At 41.9% G+C, this 19,014-nt stretch overlaps 1 protein-coding gene across 1 annotated transcript in view; it reads right to left on the bottom strand.

Moving 5' to 3' along the window:
• The window catches only part of nnt (nicotinamide nucleotide transhydrogenase), a 62,343-nt gene that overhangs the window by 24,335 nt on the left and 18,994 nt on the right, over nt 1-19,014 (bottom strand). The window contains exons 10-14 of the mRNA XM_064977727.1: nt 17,154-17,315; nt 8,501-8,611; nt 4,585-4,730; nt 4,028-4,223; nt 323-556 (exon numbers count right to left, since the gene is read on the bottom strand). Coding sequence (XP_064833799.1) covers nt 323-556; nt 4,028-4,223; nt 4,585-4,730; nt 8,501-8,611; nt 17,154-17,315 — 849 coding nt within the window. The remainder of the gene's footprint in view (nt 1-322; nt 557-4,027; nt 4,224-4,584; nt 4,731-8,500; nt 8,612-17,153; nt 17,316-19,014) is intronic.

Below are 19,014 nucleotides of genomic sequence, written 5' to 3'. Positions count from 1 at the left end.
CAAGAGCAGCATTCCTAACACTTCAGGAAAATGTCTGTGTGTGATATATATGAATAATAACATTATGGACAAATGAATCAAACCAATGAACCATGATGTTGAATATGTATGAGAAATATAAGTATGATTTTAAGTGCCTCATTTGCTGACAGGAAACTTAGGTAAAATTGGAACCTTAACTCATGGCGTGCTTGGGCTAGGACTGCCTAAATTCCTACCCTTTTTCACTAGCAGCTCCCAACAAAAACACCATCCCGCTTCCACCACCCCAGTAGCATAGAATTTTAAATGTAATGCATCTTCCCAAATCGCCCTTACTCACCTTGCAGTTTCCCATAAGCTACCAGGGATCCACTGAATGTGACCCCTCCGATGAAGGTGCCCAGGTAGGCGATGATCTTGGTGAGGTTGGCAGACGGGTCGGTAGCAAAGTGAGGGTACTCGATCATGTACTCTGCCACGCAGGTGAGAACTGCAGCCAGACCCACCAGGCTGTGGAAGGCAGCTACCAGTTGGGGGAGGTCGGTGATCTGGATCTTCCTAGCAATACCCAACCCTGGGGGGCAGAGAGGATGACAACCAGTCAACACACACACGCAGCAGGGTTTCCACTAGGAAAATTTGGCAGTGGACAATGTGAATTTACCAGATATTCATAATCATTGGGTGTGTAACACATTAGGGCGGTCCAACCACAGTGCTCAAAATCACATATAGATTATTGTAATTCATTCATAGAAATTAGCCTGTAAAGTTGTAATAAAATAAAGTAGAATAACGTTCTTATACCAACATGACAGGATTTATTGAAAAACACAACATTGCCCGTTGCGTCTTCATCCCTGAAATAAAAGTTATATAGAAGGGATCCCGCTTTGGACAGAAGGAATCCAACTTTTGTCAGATTTAACTTTTCGTAGCAGGTTAGGAGAATTAGGTTAAGGTTAGGAAAAGGGTTAACTAAAATCCAAAATGTTTTTACTTTTGACATTAATTTGACAAAAGCTCAAATCAAATCAAATTTTATGAGCTGGATCCCTTCTCGTCATGACTGGGCCAGCTCGCTTCACTCCCCATTCCTGCTGTGATCAAAATCACTGCAGCGGAAGGGGACACTTGGCAACCACAAAATTAAGAAATTATAAAACTGATGTTGGACAATCAAATTTGATATGTAAATAAACAAAATTAGTTAATGCCGGTTCATTGAGCGAAAGCTTATTTTACAATGCTCCTGTGAAACGAGGCCCTCCACCTTTGCAACTTTCCGATTTGAATAGTTGACAACAATGTTTCATTTCCAAGAACAAGCTCAACTGTTATGAACCAATTGCGCATGATACCAGTGGCGACCCGTCATTTAAGGCTGGTGGGTCAGAACCCCATCTGTTTTGAGCCCCACCTGTTTAGCTAAAATAAATAAATAAAAATAGCTTTTTTGCCTGTTATTTTGGCATTAATACCTGTCACATATCAGTTTGCAAACAATGTAAAAAAATAAATAATAATAATTATTGAGTTAATAAATCCGCACACAAACATGGTCTCTTTGTTACTTTCTAAGGCAGGTCCATGCAGGTTTTTCAGCCTCGCTCAGTGCTTTCTGTGGTGGTGGGGCAAGCCAGCAGAAAATACGGAGTGGAGGGGTTGGTAATGTTCTCTAGTAGCGCCGTGATTGGCTCAGTGTTGTCACTCATGGGAACACTACATCACTGTAAAATCTACAGGGAGAGCTTGAAAATTCAGGGTTTTCATTTACATTAGAAGTGCCCATCCAATGCGGCTCAAGGTCATTGGCCACAGATAAAATGTCGCCAAATCACATTATATATACACCATAGCTTTGATTGGACTGATTATGCCAACATCATACTTTCAAAATCTTAGCTAGCAATCACGAATCAAGTCGACAATCTACTGGCAAATCCTTCAAGCCTTGTCATATATAGACAAATTATAGATAAAACGTTTCAGTGCTCATTGCCCATAAACATTACACAAGTTGGAAATCACAAATTCAACAATGAGTGGTTTGGAAGGAATAAGTGGCTAACTGCAAGCGTCGCAAAGCAATCACTAGCCTACTATACAGTTGAGAGGGTGTGTGGTCCAAGTCTGGGTTTACGGCTCTCTTTTACAAGTTTAAAAGGATAAACATTCACATGCAACACCATGGGCTAGAAAAGTTTGAATACATTGGTCATACTGTCAATCTAGCATGACTTCAGTGAGTTCAAGACAACTGGGAACTCTGAAAAAAACTTGCCGACTGGGAAATTATGTTTTGAACGGTCATCCAACTCGGGTTTTTTTGTCTTATTTGTTGATTGCTTCACAAAAAATAAAATAATTCATCTTCAAAAGTGGTAGGCATGTTGTGTAAATCAAATGATACAACCCCCCCCCCCAAAAAAAATCTATTTTAATTCCAGGTTGTAAGGCAACAAAATAGGAAAAATGCCAAAGGGGGTGAATACTTCGCAGCCACTATATATGCCACCTTTATTTATCCTATAGTTCTGACTTGGTGTGCATGGAGAATACTGTAGTAGTTCATTTCAAAAGTGCTGACTAAATAGTTATATTGACTACATCCGTCTTAACTCACTCATTGTCTTCATCGAAAGTACAGATTGCCCCTTATCCGCTCATTGTTCCCTTATGCCAAAAGGTTTGTACAGGTACATCTCAATTGTCAGTAGAAACCACATTTGTTTAAGCAAGTTAGCCATATCAGCTATGTTTTTTTAAAGGCAGTAAATTAGGCTGAATGAAGTGTTTCGCTGCCAGACAAGGCTCTGCTGATAGCCAGGTGTAGCAGTGGTAAGGATGGTAAGGATTCACTCCAAGGTGCTGAAAAGAAAGCTCTGCTGTTGGGACAGATTTATGTAGGCCCTAACAGTTTGTGGGCACAATTTGTCACAGTTCTAATTAATGTATTGTTGAGTTTGCCCAACCAAGATTTACATGCTAAAATCACCACTGCAAGATACACATCATTACTCTACTCTATCAATCCATTACAAATCTTTATATTATATTTGACACAGGGGCAGCTTATGTTGATCTTGCCTCACGCAGCAGCAAATCGTTAGGACCGGGCCTGATGAACACAATAATTTGCCTCTAATTTACTTGCATTTGCGGCAGACCTTGCTTGGCCAGCTCAAATTTAAGTCAAAACTGTCCCAACTCCCTGGATCAACTTGCGATGCACATCAGCCTCATTACGTTGTCCCTCAATAAGGAACAATCTGGAGGTCATCTTTACTCTGTTTCAGAGAAAGAATCCCCTCTCAGCAGGCACAATAGAAATGTGGATAATCAACTCAATCTTTGCCCAGTCGGGGTACACTTAGCTGTCCTTTATGTGGAGTAAAAATAGAAACATCCAACACTAAGCATCTTGAGGATTTATTATCCTATGAAGCATATTTACCTTTGAAGTTGGAGAAAATCGACTGGTATTTCCATCAATGAATAAAAAGCATTATTTTGCAATGCATTTTTCTTCTCCCGGACAATTTGGCCAGCAACAATTTTATTTATCGGCTAAAGGAAACCCTGAACACATGCAATCACACGAGCCAACACACACTAAAGGATTGCTGGGAAATGGGTCATCCTGAGGCACAGGTGTTACTGATGAGGGTTGTTTGGGGGAAATTCCTTGTTTGTGTGTGTGTGTGTGTGTGTGTGTGTGTGTTCTTCTTGTAGCCCTGTAGACATGGGAGGGGTTAACAGGAGCATCTGGAACAGGGCTAGGGTCTGAATCGATGGTTTAGTCTAGGTTCCAGCTTGATTCCAGGAAAAATTTACCATGAAGATGGACGCAGAGCTCCAGAAGTCTGCTGGGTAATACTGGTGATTCAGACATAATGGTGACCATTACCTTGGCACCACTGTAGTACAGCAGTTGGAAGCAGACCACCACATGAGGACTACAGACCGCCACCTGCTGTTAGACAATATGTTCAGACAGAACTTACAAATGGCAGACAAATTTCATTTACTGCCACAAACTTACCAGCGGTGCCACCCACAGCCATGGCAGCACTCATCTGTGCCAGGAGTTCCGGGGTGGGCTTCAGGAAGCCCAGGGTGGCAGCGATGCCCCCCGCCACCCCCATCATACCCAGGGCATTACCCAGACGGGCAGTGGACTGGTTAGACAGACCAGCCAGGGCTCCCACACAGCACATACCAGAGCCCAGGTACATCATCTACAGAGAAAGGGATAAACACACAGCTGCATGTTCAGGAGGGCACACTATACTATAGCAACAAGTATTTTGCAATTCTAAATAGGACAAGTCTAGGTAATGCATGCCTGTTTAACTCTAGTTTTCTGCCTATTTAAAGGTGTACTATGCAGAAATGTTAGAACCGGAAGCTTAGAAATAGCGCACAAAGAACAGATATACTGCTTCTTAGACTTGCTTTCAATAAAAATGACAGATCTATAACACACATTTCTATGTTTATTTCGTCAGGTCGCCCAGAAAGTTACATATTGCAGCTTTAACAACCTACTGAACACAACTACTAACCCCGCCACTGGTTTGGGGGTTAGGTGATGCTCACCTGTTCAATGTTGTAGCCAGCCTGCATGGCAACTCCATAACCCCCAACGAACACCCCGGTGGGCAGTAAGTAGAGATAGTTGTATTCTGGAGGGTCAGTGGGACGCTTGAACATGTCCAACATCTTCTTGGTGACCAGGAAACCACCTGAGAGAGAAAGAGAACAAACCCCGTCAAACTCAACCTGGTAGACAACAGTTTGCACATGCTCTCTTTGCAACCACTTGGCATCTGACCACAAGGCATTACAGCGGGTAGTGGGTACGAACTCCCTGCCATCCAGGACCTCTATACCACGCAGTGTCAGAGGAAGGCCCTAAAAATGTTCAAAGACTCCAGCTACCCAAGTCATAGACTGTAATCTGCTGCCGCACGGCACCGATGCACCAAGTCTAGAACAAGCAGGACCCTTAACAGCACTACCCCAAGCCATAAGACTTCTAAATGGTTAGTTAACCAAATAGCTACCCGGACTATCTGCATTGACTCTTTTCTGCGCACCCTCCTTTTGCCCTCAGAACAGCCTCAATTCATCGGGGCATGGACTCTACAAGGTGTCAAAAGTGTTCCACAGGGATGCTGGCCCATGTTGACTCCCAATGCTTCCCGTGTCAAGTTAGCTGGATGTCGATTGGATGGTGGACCATTCTTGATTCACACAGAAAACTGTTGTGTGAAAAACCCAGCAGCGTTGCAGTACTTGACAAATTTAAACCGGTGCACTTTTGTCCACTCAGTGAACATACATATCTACCTATCTACCTCAAATACCTCGTACCCCTGCACAATAACCTGTGTATATAACCAAGTTATCGGTACTCATTGTGTATGTACTACTACGTGTTCTACTTTTTTATTATTTCTCTCTATTTTTGGGAAAGGCGGCAGGGTTAGAGCGTTGGACTAGTAACCGAAAGGTTGCAAGTTTGAATCCCCGAGCTGACATGGTACAAATCTATCGTTCTGCCCCTGAACAGGCAGTTAGTACCACTGTTCCGAGGCCGTCATTGAAAATAAGAATTTGTTCTTAACTGACTTGCCTAGTAAAATAAAGGTAAAATAAAATAATAATAATAAATAAATAAATAAGCATTTCACTGTTAGTCGACACCTGTAGTTTACGAAGAACGTGACAAATAAAATTTTACTTGAATGCTTTAGGCATAACAGGGTGAAGACCGGAATATTTCAAATATTATTTATTGCACTCTTAATTGAGTAAGTCATTAAAACTGCACACAAAAGGTTAAATGTAGTGGTCAGGGGTTTTCTTGGTGGGGTCTCTCCCGATATAAACGACCAGATGGAACACTTCATTCTGTTGGGGCGGATCACGTTACGTTCCTCTGAGTTCTCTTCAACCCCACTACACCCAGACAGGTTATACACTGGCTAACATCTGTCCACTTCAGCTGTATGGGCTAATTTTAGCCCAGCCCAGACCTCAATCACTTAAACACACGAATAATAAAATAAAATAAATTCAGACTAAGGCTTAGAGTCAATACATTCAGATTCAAGAATGAAAAGGGCAGGTATTTAAGAAAAGCAAGCGCAGGATTTTTCCATGCTCCCACTATAAAAACAAATGGAAATACAAAAGACTGGCTAGAGCCAGAGGAAGAAAAAAACTATTCCTCGACCCTTGTCGTATAAGGACCAGGTAGTCTATAAATTTCAGAGCTAGTTTATGGAAACTAATATTGGAGGGTCATTTTTTGTGTATTCACTTGACAATATAAAACTTGAAGGGGTAGGAAAACAGACGGTGGAATGTCAGTTTTGATGTTAGTTAGGGTTTATGGGTGGCGCGGGAGACCACTAAGAAATGTTGCGTGTGGAATGAAAACCAACTGGACCATTAAACTGAAATTAAACATCTGCTCTTTAAATAAAATACATACATACATACATACATACACATACATACATACATACATACATACAGGTGGACTTCAAGCACGCTGGAACACATGCACAAAAGAGATCTGAGAGTTATTAACTGGTTATTACAGCAAATGGCAAAAATCTGCCATAATGCCCCTGTAACAGGGCTTTAAATCCCTGCCATGACCTTTGACCCTGCTAAGTAATCTGACCTATCAGAGGGCCCTTGCACACACTGAGACCTTTGGACCTCTGCAGCTTTTGCCTTTGTGGCTGTCTAGAATCATGCGACAGACTTTTCTGAAACTACCGTTAGTGACATTCCCTCATTTCTTCTCAGCAGAGCCAGACTAAGCCTGGTTTATAGCATGTCCGGTGCTCTTTTGACGATAACTCCGTAATTTCCAGTTCAGGTGTGGAATTCCTTATTTCCCACCTGAAGTGAGTCAGGGAGCGTGTGCTCTCACCTGAACCAATTAACTTCTTGGTGACAGGGGGCAGTATTGAGCAGCTTGGATGAATAAGGTGCCCAGAGTAAACTGCCTGCTACTCTATCCTAGATGCTAATATATGCATATTATTAGTAGTATTGGATAGAAAACACTGAAGTTTCTAAAACAGTTTGAATGATGTCTGTGAGTATAACAGAACTCATATAGCAGGTGAAAACCTGAGACAAATCCAACCAGGAAGTTAGAAATCTGCGGTTTGTACTTTCATTTAAGTGATTGCCTATCCAATATGCTGTGTCTATGGGGCCAGATGTCAACAGTCTTTAGAAAGTTGTTTGAGGCTTCTATTGTGGAAGGTTTTCGAAAAAGAATACGCTTATTGAAGATTTACTACAAAAATACCCTAAGGATTGATTGTTAACATCGTTTGACATGTTTCTACAAACTGTAATGGAACTCTTGAATTTGTGTCTGGATTTTGCGCTCGCGCATTGTGTCTTTGGAAAAGTAAACCAAACGCACAAACAAAACAGAGGTATTTGGACATAAATATGGACGTAATCGAACAAAACAAACATTTCTTGTGGGAGTCCTGGGAGTGCATTCTGACGAAGATCAGCAAAGGTAAGTGAAGATTTATAATGCTATTTATGACTTTTGTTGACTCCACATTTGGCGGGTAACTGTATGGCTTGCTTTTGTGGCTGAACCTGTTCTCAGATTATTGAATATTGTGCTTTTGCCATAAAGCTTTTTTGAAATCTGACACAGCGGTTGCATTAACAACAAGTTTATCTTTAATTCTATGTTAAAACATGCATCTTTCATCAAAGTTTATGATGATTATTTCTGTTATTTGATGTGGCTCTCTGCAATTTATCCGGATGTTTTGTAGGCATTTCTGAACATGGCGGTTTTTGGATATAAATATGAACTTGATCGAACAAAACATACATGTATTGTGTAACATTGAGTCCTGGGAGTGTCATCTGATGAATATCGTCAAAGGTTAGTGATTAATTGTATCTATATTTCTGCTTTTTGTGACCTCTCTTTTGTTGGAAAATGGCTGAATGCTTTCTGTGAATAGTTGCTGACCTAACATAATGATATGTTCTGCTTTCACCGAAAAGCCTTTTTGAAATCGGACACTGTGGTTGGATTAACGAGAAGTGTATCTTTAAAATGGTGTAAAATACTTGTATGGTTGAGGAATTTTAATTCTGAATTTAAAAAATTGAATTTGGCGTCCTGCAATTTCACTGGCTGTTGGTGAGGTGGGACGCTAGCGTCCCGAACGATCCCAGAGAGGTTAACGGTCACAAGTTAGGAAGAGGGCACAGTGGAGCAATAGCCTTACTTCAACTGCCACGATGCTCTACCAGTTTTTTTAATAGATAGTCAAATGAAATAAAATGTCTCTAAAGGGTCTGATATCCTTGTCTCTAACGTATTCGAAGATCTTATATATGGGGGCGAAGGGGATACAATGTTGAGGTAATTGAAGCTCAGTTTGTCTGCGCCATTCACTGTCTGTTTTCATAGTTACTGTCTGGTTTAGTCCAAAGAGTCACTCACCAGCGATGTTGACTGAGGAAATGAAGGCAGCCGCGACAGCCAGGGTCTCGGCAGAGGAGGAGGGGGCGTAGCCACCCCCCATGAGAGACAGACCGCCCACAGCTGTCAGACCTGGGAAAAAAAGAAGAAAAAAAGCTTAGATCACATGGCAACCCATTCCATTCTGATCTTTTGCACAATTGGCAAAAAAAAGGAGGTTCAGAATTGGGCTATCTGTGTAAACAGCCTTAGACCCACATATGTTGAACTGATGGCAAAATAACAGTACAAACAATTATTGATTACAGTTTACATAGACAAATACATTTAAACAATTTGAGTTTCAGAATTCCTGACATTTAATTTGAGTCTAAATTCCCTGTCTTAGGCCAGTTAGGATCACCCCTTTATTTTAAGAATGTGAAAATGTCAGAATAATAGTAAATGATTCATTTAAGCTTTTATTACTTTCATCACATTCCCAGTGGGTCAGACGTTTACATGCTACCAAATACTAATTGAGTGTATTGCCTTTAAATTGTTTAACTTGGGTCAAACTGTTCGGGTAGCCTTCCACAAGCTTCCCACAATAAGTTGGATGAATTTTGGCCCATTCCTCTTGACAGAGCTGGTGTAACGGAGTCAGGTTTGTAGGCCTCCTTGCTCACACACACTTTTTCAGTTATACCCACAAATTGTCTATAGGATTGAAGTCAGGGCTTTGTGATGGCCACTCTAATACCTTGACTTTGTTGTCCTTAAGCCATTTTGCCACAACTTTGGAAGTATGCTTGGGGACATTGTCCATTTGGAAAACCCATTTACGACCAAGCTTTAACTTCCTGACTGATGTCTTGAGATGTTGCTTCAATATATCCACATCATTTTCCTCCTCATGATGCCATTTATTTTGTGAAGTTCACCATTCTCTACTGCAGCAAAGCACCCCCACAAAATCATGCTGCCACCCCCGTGCTTCACGGTTGGGATGGTGTTCTTTGGCTTGCAAGCCTCCCCCTTTCCCTCCAAATATAACGATGGTCATTATGACCAAACAGTTCTATTTTTGTTTCATCAGACCAGAGGACATTTCTCCAAAAAGTACAATCTTTGTCCCCATGTGCAGTTGCATATTGTAGTCTGACTTTATGGTGGTTTTGGAGCAGTGACTTCTTCCTTGCTGAGCGGCCTTTCAGGTTATGTCGATATAGGACTTGTTTTACTGTGGATATAGATACTTTTGTACCTGTTTCCTATAGCATCTTCACAAGGTCCTTCGTTGTTCTGTGACAGATTTGCACCTTTCGTACCAAAGTATGCTCATCTCTAGGATACAGAAAGCGTCTCCTTCCTGAGCAGTATGACGGCTGCGTGGTCCCATGGTGTTTATACTTGCATACTATTATTTGTACAGATGAACTTGGTACCTTCAGGCATTGCTCCCAAGGAACCGGACTTGTGGACGTCTACATAAAAATGTCTGGGGTCTTGGCTGAAATCTTTTATTTTCCCATGATGTCAAGCAAAGAGGCACTGAGTTTGAAGGTAGGCCTTGAAATACATCCACAGGTACACCTCCAATTGACTCAAATTATGTCAATTAGCCTATCAGAAGCTTCTAAAGCCATGACATAATTTGTTGGAATTTTCAAAGCTGTTTAAAGGCACAGTCAACTTAGTGTATGTAAACTGCTGACCCACTGGAATTGTGATAGTGAATTATAAGTGAAATAATCTGTCTGTAAACAATTGTTGGGAAAATTACTTGTATCATACACAAAGTAGATGTCCTAACTGACCTGCCAAAACTATAGATTGTTTAACAAGAAATTTGTGGCATGGTTGAAAAACGAGTTAATGACTCCAACCTAAGTGTATGTAAACTTCCGACTTCAACTGTATGTACCCAATTGCCTTGTCAGACAAAAACAGCTTAATAACATTTGAAGTGCTGTGAAGACAAGTATGTTTTACACATTAGAGCACAGCTGTACAGCTTAATGTGGAAATTGTCAGAGCACAGAGGGAATCCTGATCACTATCAGCCCTATATTGACTTACAAATAATGCCTGCTATACTGTAGTGAACACCACAACAGGCTCGTCAGAGACCGAGCCAGCAGGCTCGTCAGAGACCGAGCCAGCAGAGACCGAGCCAACAGAGACCGAGCCAACAGAGACCGAGCCAACAGAGACCGAGCCAACAGAGACCGAGCCAACAGGCTCGTCAGAGACCGAGCCAACAGAGACCGAGCCAACAGGCTCGTCAGAGACCGAGCCAACAGACTCGTCAGACCGAGCCAACAGGCTCACAGTCATGCGTTTTGTGTTTCTGAATGACTGGGTGAGATTTTCCTGACTGTCCTTTTCTGGAACTACACAGTAACAATTAGTCACAGACAGACAGACCAGGGGTTGAATTAAAAGGTGCATTGCACACTACCTCAGTGTCACAGGAAATGCATACAGCAGGCAATTAGAATTGTCTAACCTATTTACACACTCAAAAAGCGAGACATGCTGTTCACTCACATTATCCTAGACACGTCGCCTACAAGGTGAACTTTGAAACCTTTATGCCATCAGATACCCACCGAAAATTTCCCTCCCTTGAAAAAGAGGGTGATTTACTCCACCCTCAATGTGAGGTTACATTTGGAAGGGGCGTCATAATCAGGCCCTTGAGATCACAGACATAGGCTACCTGACCAAATAGACACCAATACCACCTACCTCCTGCTGACTTATCAAGACAGCTCTTAGATAGTCAGCCAGTGATATCTATGTTGATCACATAAACCCACACACAATAGAGATGAGGTCCCATGGGAGGTGCATAACATGTCACCTAGAGCAGACTTCAGAAAGGACAGACTTTTTCCAATTGTGAGTCAATAGTTTCAGGTAGATTAAAGAGACTGTCAAGAGACTGGAAGGTGGCGCCATTACTGCCATTGGGCAAAACCAAAGGTTCCCTATCAAAAGTAACCCAATGCTCTAGACGGAGTGACACCCACTTCTCTTTCCCTCATGAGAATAAGAAATTCCAAATTCCATTATACTTCACTAACGTCTCGGGCTCTTTTAACTTTTTTACATTTGGCACAACAATAAGAATTCCAATGGCTTCAAAGTTTCCACTTCTTTGCATGACCAAAATAAAAGGCATTGTTTAGGTAATGCCAAATATGCGGGGAACACACCCAAGAGTGTGTTAGGATAGAGACTGACTAGGGTGGGGAGGGTGTGTGTGTAGTAGTGATGGGAGGAAGAAAAAAATCATAGCTACATATTGCAATATTATTTTTCAACAATATAGCGTATTTGACTCCTTTTAGTCATCCCTAAATTAGGTAGCCTACCTAGCAGTAGTCGGCTGTGCCAAAATGCTGATATTTTTCATCGTATAACTTGTTCTCCTTTTTAAAATAGTTAGCCAACATGTTTTCAGCACTTTTATTTCCCCGACTTATCAAAACTAGTTCTCATGCTCTCTCGTCTCTCTCAGCAGGCATCAGTGTTGTGTTCGAGACCACCTAAACCGATTCAAGACCGAATCGAGTCAGAGTCAAGACCGAGAGGGGGACGAGGAGTCAGACAGAGTCAAGACCAGAAAATTGCGAGTCCAATTCAAGACCATGATTGTAATTTTGTCAAGTCACCACCATAAGAGTTCAAAATGTCCAGTATTTCTGTGTTCATATTTCAGGAGAACATATGGATACTTTAGACATTCAGAATGGTGAAGAAAATGCATGCTGAGGGCAAATAGAGCCACTTTACAAGTTGTTACTAACCCAAACACAGTGGGGAACAACAAGGGCCTTCTAGCCCATCAGGGAAGAGCTAAGGATTTATAAAATAATACAATAATAATAATAATTTCAATGATGTTCTGCTTTAATCCCTTCAGTTTTTGTTGGAAAGGGATAACTAACACTGGAGAAAAAAATATCAAAATCAGGATTTGTTTTGGTGGTCTCTGGGGAGATAAATCAAGCTAGCTAAATCAGCCATTGACTAGGCCATCTGCCATTGAACTGTACTTGGGCCAAATTTTGGAGTGACAGCAGAATCAACCAATCCCATTTTGACTTGTAATGGGTGGCACCGTTTTTACAAAAACCTTCTGCCTTCTCCAAGGCCAACAGGTCACTGCACAATAGTGAGCAGTAGTTCTCACGGTCTAGCTAGCATTTGTTTTAGCTTAGTTTGCAGTTTCAAATGATCATCATCTGATGAGGAAAACTGTTTATTGCAGCTTGGTTGCTGTTGTTAGCCATCTCTTTGAAAATAACTTGTGTGTGAAACATTGTTGCATTTAAATTAAACTTTAGATCACCGGTTACTTTGCGTGCTGAACATTAATATGTTTTTTGCAAGGGGAAGTAATAGTTGTCCATTTTGATTGGGAAATGCTTAGCCTAATGGTTGTGTTTTTGTATTCTTAGGATTGGGACCTACTGGCCTTTTATGTGAGTGAATGACTGCTTATCCTTAAACCTCATGCTGTGTGTGACTGATGTCTTTCTAGCAGCCCTATGTGTCTCACTAAAAGTGCACTCTCCTACATTGAGCGAGCTGGTATTAAGGTCACTGTCCTTTCAGCATCCTTTGACGTGTCACTGTTGGTGTAGTGAGGGCGTTAGGCTACCATAAGTTGCATAAGCGGTACAATTGTAGTTGTTGGCAGCATTATCTGTGTGGGTGTTCTCTCTGTGTGAGTGGCAGCCTGAAGCTCGAATCAGCCTCAGGGCTGTTTGATTCAGTTAGGGGGCATTAAGTGATGCTATGTTTCTGTTTGCTACAACGTGTTGGACAAATTGTTTTCCCCACTGTTTTCCCCATAAAGACTTACAATTCCTCCCGGTCTCCCCTTACTAATAGTGAGCATGCAACTTTCAAACAATTCCCCCCACTCTTCCCTACCAGGGAATCAAGGAAATGCTATAGTAATGTTATGAGTAAAGTAGTAGGCTTTTAAATGCTAGTAAAACTAAGTGCATGCTCTTCAGCCGATCGCTGCCCGCACCCTCCCGCCCGACCAGCATCACTACTCTGGATGGTTCTGACCTAGAATATGTGGACAACTACAAATACCTAGGTGTCTGGTTAGACTGTAATCTCCCCTTCCAGACTCACATTAAGCATCTCCAATCCAAAATTAAATCTAGAATCGGCTTCCTATTTCGCAACAAAGCCTCATTCACTCATGCCAAACATTGCCTCGTAAAACTGACTATCCTACCGATCCTTGACTTCGACAATGTCATTTACAAAATAGCCTCCAACACTACTCAGCAAATTGGATGCAGTCTGTCACAGTGCCATCCGTTTTGTTACCAAAGCCCCATATACTACCCACCACTGTGACCTGTAGGCTCTCGTTGGCTGGCCCTCTATTCATATTCATCACCAAGCCCATTGGCTCCAGGTCATCTACAAGTCTTTGCTAGGTAAAGCCCCGCCTTATCTCAGCTCACTAGTGACCATAGCAACACCCACCCATAGCACGCGCTCCAGCAGGTATATTTCACTGGTCATCCCCAAAGCCAAAACTTCCTTTGGCCGCATTTCCTTCCAGTTCTCTACTGCCAATGACTGGAACAAATTGCACAAATCACTGAAGCCTTATCTCCCTCTAACTTTAAGCATCAGCTGTCAGAGCAGCTTACCGATCACTGTACCTGTACCCAGCCAATCTGTAAATAGCACACCAACTACCTCACCCCCATATTGTTACTTAACCTCTTACATCTATGGGGGCGCTATTTCATTTTTGGATGAAAAACGTTCCCGTTTTAAACAAGATATTTTGTCACAAAAAGATGCTCGACTATGCATATAATTGATACCATTCGAAAGAAAACACTGACGTGTCCAGAAATACCAAGATATTCTCTGTGCGTGCCCTAGAACGTGAGCTTCAGGCAAAACCAAGATGAGATGGCATCCAGGAAATGACAAGGATTTTTGAGGCTCTGTTTTCCATTGTCTCCTTATATGGCTGTGAATGCGAGAGGAGTGAGTCAACCCTTTCTGTCGTTTCCCAAGGTGTCTGCAGCATTGTGACGTATTTGTGGGCAGATCATTGGAAGATTGACCATAAGAGACCACATTTACCAGGTGTCCGCCCGGTGTCCTGCGCCGAAATTGGTCCAAAAGTCACCTGCCAGTATTTTTCCATGCGATACAGAGTCAAGCTTCCACGAACTGCATATCAATGAAGAGATATGTGAAAAAACACCTTGAGGATTGATTCCAAACAACGTTTGCCATGTTTCGGTCGATATTATGTAGTTAATCCGGAAAAAGTTTTACGTTGTAGGTGACTGAATTTTCGGTTCCATAGCAACACCAGACGCAATGTAGAAAACGGATATTTCATTTCTCCTACACACAGACGCTTTCAGGAAAAACTGCGCATTTGGTATGTAACTGAGAGTCTCCTCATTGAAAACATCAGAAGCTCTTCAAAGGTAAATGATTTTATTTATTTGGTTATCTGGTTTTTGTGAAAATGTTGCACAAATGCTACTCAAAATAATATGCTAGCTTTGCATACTCTTACACAAATTAGTCAATTTCTATGGTTCAAAAGCATATTTTGAAAATCTGAGATGACAGTGTTGTTAAGAAAAGGCTAAGCTTGAGAGCAGACGCATTATTTTCATTTTATTTGCGATTTTCAGAAATCGTTAACGTTGCGTTATGCTAATGAGCCTGAGGCATTAGTCACAAACCCGGATCCGGGATGGGGAGTTTCAAGAAGTTAACCTCTTGCTCTTTTGCACCCCAGTATCTCTACTTGCACATCATCTCCATATCACTCCAGTGTTAATGCTAAATTGTAATTATTTTGCCTCTATGGACTATTCATTGCCTACCTCCCTACATTTGCACACAATGTACATAGATTTGTCTATTGTGTTATTGACTGTACGTTTGTTTATGTGTAATTCTGTTGTTTTTGGTCGCACTGCTTTGCATTATCTTGGCCAGGTCGCAGTTGTAAATGAGAACTTGTTCTCAACTGGACTACCTGGTTAAATAAAGGTGAAATAAAATTTTAAAAATACTATCTTATCGTGAGATCCCTGGTAATTCCCAGCAATAACATGCAGAGTGTGGCGTAATAAAGCAGTCGACAGGAACTGTGCAGTAGGTCCAGGGAGATAATTGCTACATTGGATGCCGCCATCACGCCTTCTCTGAAGTTGGCATCTGTGGCGACATGAAGGGGTCTTTAATGTTGGGCCACCATGGGCTCATTAACAACCAAGTCTTTCCTGGTTCCTGGACCCAGACCCTGGTCGTGACCGACTGTCCTACCGCCGAAGGGAAGAACGAGGAAATGCTTAACGAAGTCCCAGATACCACAGCCAGCTTGTCACTTCCGCCCTTGTCAAGAATAATCAACATGCTGCGAACGGACACACACCCTCTCATGTTAATGAAGTAGTTGTGGAGGGTGAGAAAGAGGTTAAGGGGCAACTCATAACCAGGGATGCAAACTGGGGAAGGCCCAAAAAGGTGACACTTGTTTTTTGGTTTGCACTGAAATTCCTGCTAGGGGGAAATGCAGGTTAACTAATTAAACAAATAATAGGATCTACATGATCAGTCTCTGTGTAAAATAAGTGCTTCATGTGAACCTAACTCACAGCTAAAAAAATATAAAGAAAGCCATCCAATATTATTTGTAGCCTAGACTTTACTGCAAAATTACACTCAAGTCTTGAGAAAAAAACAATACACTAATATTGCAGTTAGCCATGATATCCTTCATAATAGAAAGCTTGTGACCACACAAATATTGCACTTGGGGGAAAAACATCTTAAAGTAGAAATTAAATGAAACAAACAGGCATTCTATTTTTGCACTATTATATAGTGGCCACTACAGACATCGAACAAGTGCACAAAAATAACTTTCACTGAGTAAAAAAACATGTGTTACTGTCAAGTTCAAGTTCAACAATTTGCTATAGTATTAACTGGTATACGACTCCTTACCGTTCCTCAAGTTATAACGCGTTAGTTTCTTACTGGACCCTGGCAATATGTGTGAAATGTTAACTAGCTTACGAACTAATGTTTTTCCTCTACCGTATGTGGTTCATTTTCAGAATGAGAGAATGAGGTGAAAATGAGGCGTTGCTTATTAAAAAAGTGGATTCAGTGATCAAGTGTAGCTGGAGCTGGACCTGGCTGAACTGGATGCCACTATAGAGGTGTAAGGAACACAGCACACTTCCCTCTTTCTCACTTTTGCTGGCACATTGTAGAGCCGATGTTCATAGGCAGAAAGTGTACAATGTAATAATGTGCAGTGTAGCCCAAAGATTTTGTTTTTGTTGTGGTTAGGTTACTAATGTTAGCTCATCTGATGTTGTAACGTTAGCTGTCGAACATTAGCTAGCTAACGTTAGCTGTCTGACTAATTTTCACATCATTAACTCAATTATTTGATCAGATTTGGCTAATGTTGCTCAACATTTCTCTGGCTAGCTACGGAGAAACTGTTCTATGACAGATATGTTGTTGTCCCACCTAGCCATTTTAAGATGAATGCCCTAACTGTAAGTCGCTCTGGCTAAATTACTAAAATATAAAACGTAGTCTTCTTTGCACTGTGTCCATTTCATTAATAGAAGTCTTCATAAACACTCACCAGAGATGGCGTTGGTGACGGACATGAGTGGGGAGTGAAGGGCTGGGCTCACCCCCCACACCGTGTGGTAGCCCACAATGGTAGCCAGGCCGAAGATGGTCACCATCTGACTGAAGGCTGCATTGGGCGCAGCTAGGCCCAGGCCTAACATGGTGCCAAGACCTGAGAGGGGCAAAGGGTTAATAAATAACTTTACACTAGCCCATGCGACATCTAATGTCCATATGTAATATAGATAAGGGCTTTTTAACAATTCAAATGCAAAACAAATAAAATGATAATCATTGATCGTCATAAGGTGTTGAATTGAATTAGGCCATGTCCTATGAGGCACACTAGACAGAGTAGAAATGCTGACTCTTTCTGATGTCTACTAATTTTCTTAAGTGAGGACAAGAGACAGACGTTGCCGTTAGCAATTTATCTAGGCGCAATTAGACAGCAACCCAAGTATGGTGGTGGTACACGACGCGCCGACCACAGCCAACCTAAAACGAGCTGCTTGGAAGAACGTGTGAACGGGGTTTACAGGCCTGCTGTCTCCAGTCGCCACTACCAGAGCAAGTGTCTGTGGGAAACAGCTACAGCACTACTTCAGACAGACACAGCAGGCGGAGGGAGGGCTCGACATCCCACATTTTATTAGTCCCAGTTTCCTGGCACTAAGGGGCTGCTGGGGGTGGTTTGAGCTGAGAGACAGGGAGGGAGGGGGCATGTAAGGTTGAGCTCTAATTAGGTGACCAATCCTAATTTCAAAGGGGATCTCCTCCTCTCTGGCTTCTCGCATGGCGGATCCGGAGGTCAGGACATCACGATGGTCAAGCAGCACCTTCCTTGGCTTCAGCAGGGAGATACGGAGCAAACTCACTCAAGAAAGAACAGGAAGATGAATGTGCCGTTTGTTAATCTCAGGGTGTAAACACAGTTTGTGGCTGATTTATCTGACTGTTGGGGAAGGAGGACATGTTCTCTGGATCTCTTTGATGTGATTCCAGAACAGAACAGAGACGACAGTTCCTGCCTGCCTCGTCTGTAACCAATAGAAATAATCTGCAGGGATTTCTGTTCAGAGTAGCTTTTATGTCTGATCACGACTGTTGCTGCTCTCAGAATGGGGTCACAGCTCACCTTTCCCACATAAGTCAGATATGCAGAAAGACTTGTGCGTGTGTTAGTAGAAAACGTAACAATGTAATGAATGTGGTAATAAAACATTAACGGGCTGCTTTTAACCCACCCGCCATAGTCCTGTTAACCCAGGTCGTTGTGAGGAGAGCGAGACCACCATAGGAGCTCAGAGAAACTCGTGACACCGCTCAGTTTAGGGGCCATTATCCTGACAGCCAGGGTTGTTCTGCATCCTCTGCTTTCTGCGATGTCAGCCATTTTAATCCCCTTACATTATAATTAAGTAAACAACTGACTTAATTTACGTAAGTATTCACATCCCTGAGTCAATACATCGTTGGCAGCTGTGAGTCTTTCTGGGTAAGTCTCTAAGAGCTTTGCACCCTTGGATTGTACAATATTTTCCCATTATTATTTTCAAAATTCTTCAAGCTCTGTCAAATTGGGTGTTGATCAATGCTAGACAACCATTTTCAAGTTTTGCCATAGATGTTCAAGCAGATTTAAGTCAAATCTGTAACTCGGCCACTAAGGAACATTCACTGTCGTCTTGGTAAGCAATTCCAGTGTAGAATTGGCCTTGTGCTAAGGTTATTGTCCTGCTTTAAAGGTGAATTAATCTCCCGGTGTCTGGTGGAAAGCAGACAACCAGGTTTTCCTCTAGCATCTTGCCTGTTCTTTGCTCCATTACGTTTATTTTTATCCTGAAAAACTCCCCAGTCCTTAATGATTA

The sequence above is a fragment of the Oncorhynchus masou genome, chromosome 11, assembly GCF_036934945.1.
Source record: "Oncorhynchus masou masou isolate Uvic2021 chromosome 11, UVic_Omas_1.1, whole genome shotgun sequence".
In the NCBI taxonomy this organism is placed as follows: Eukaryota; Metazoa; Chordata; class Actinopteri; order Salmoniformes; family Salmonidae; genus Oncorhynchus; species Oncorhynchus masou.
This window is presented reverse-complemented; position numbering and strand designations above follow the sequence as displayed.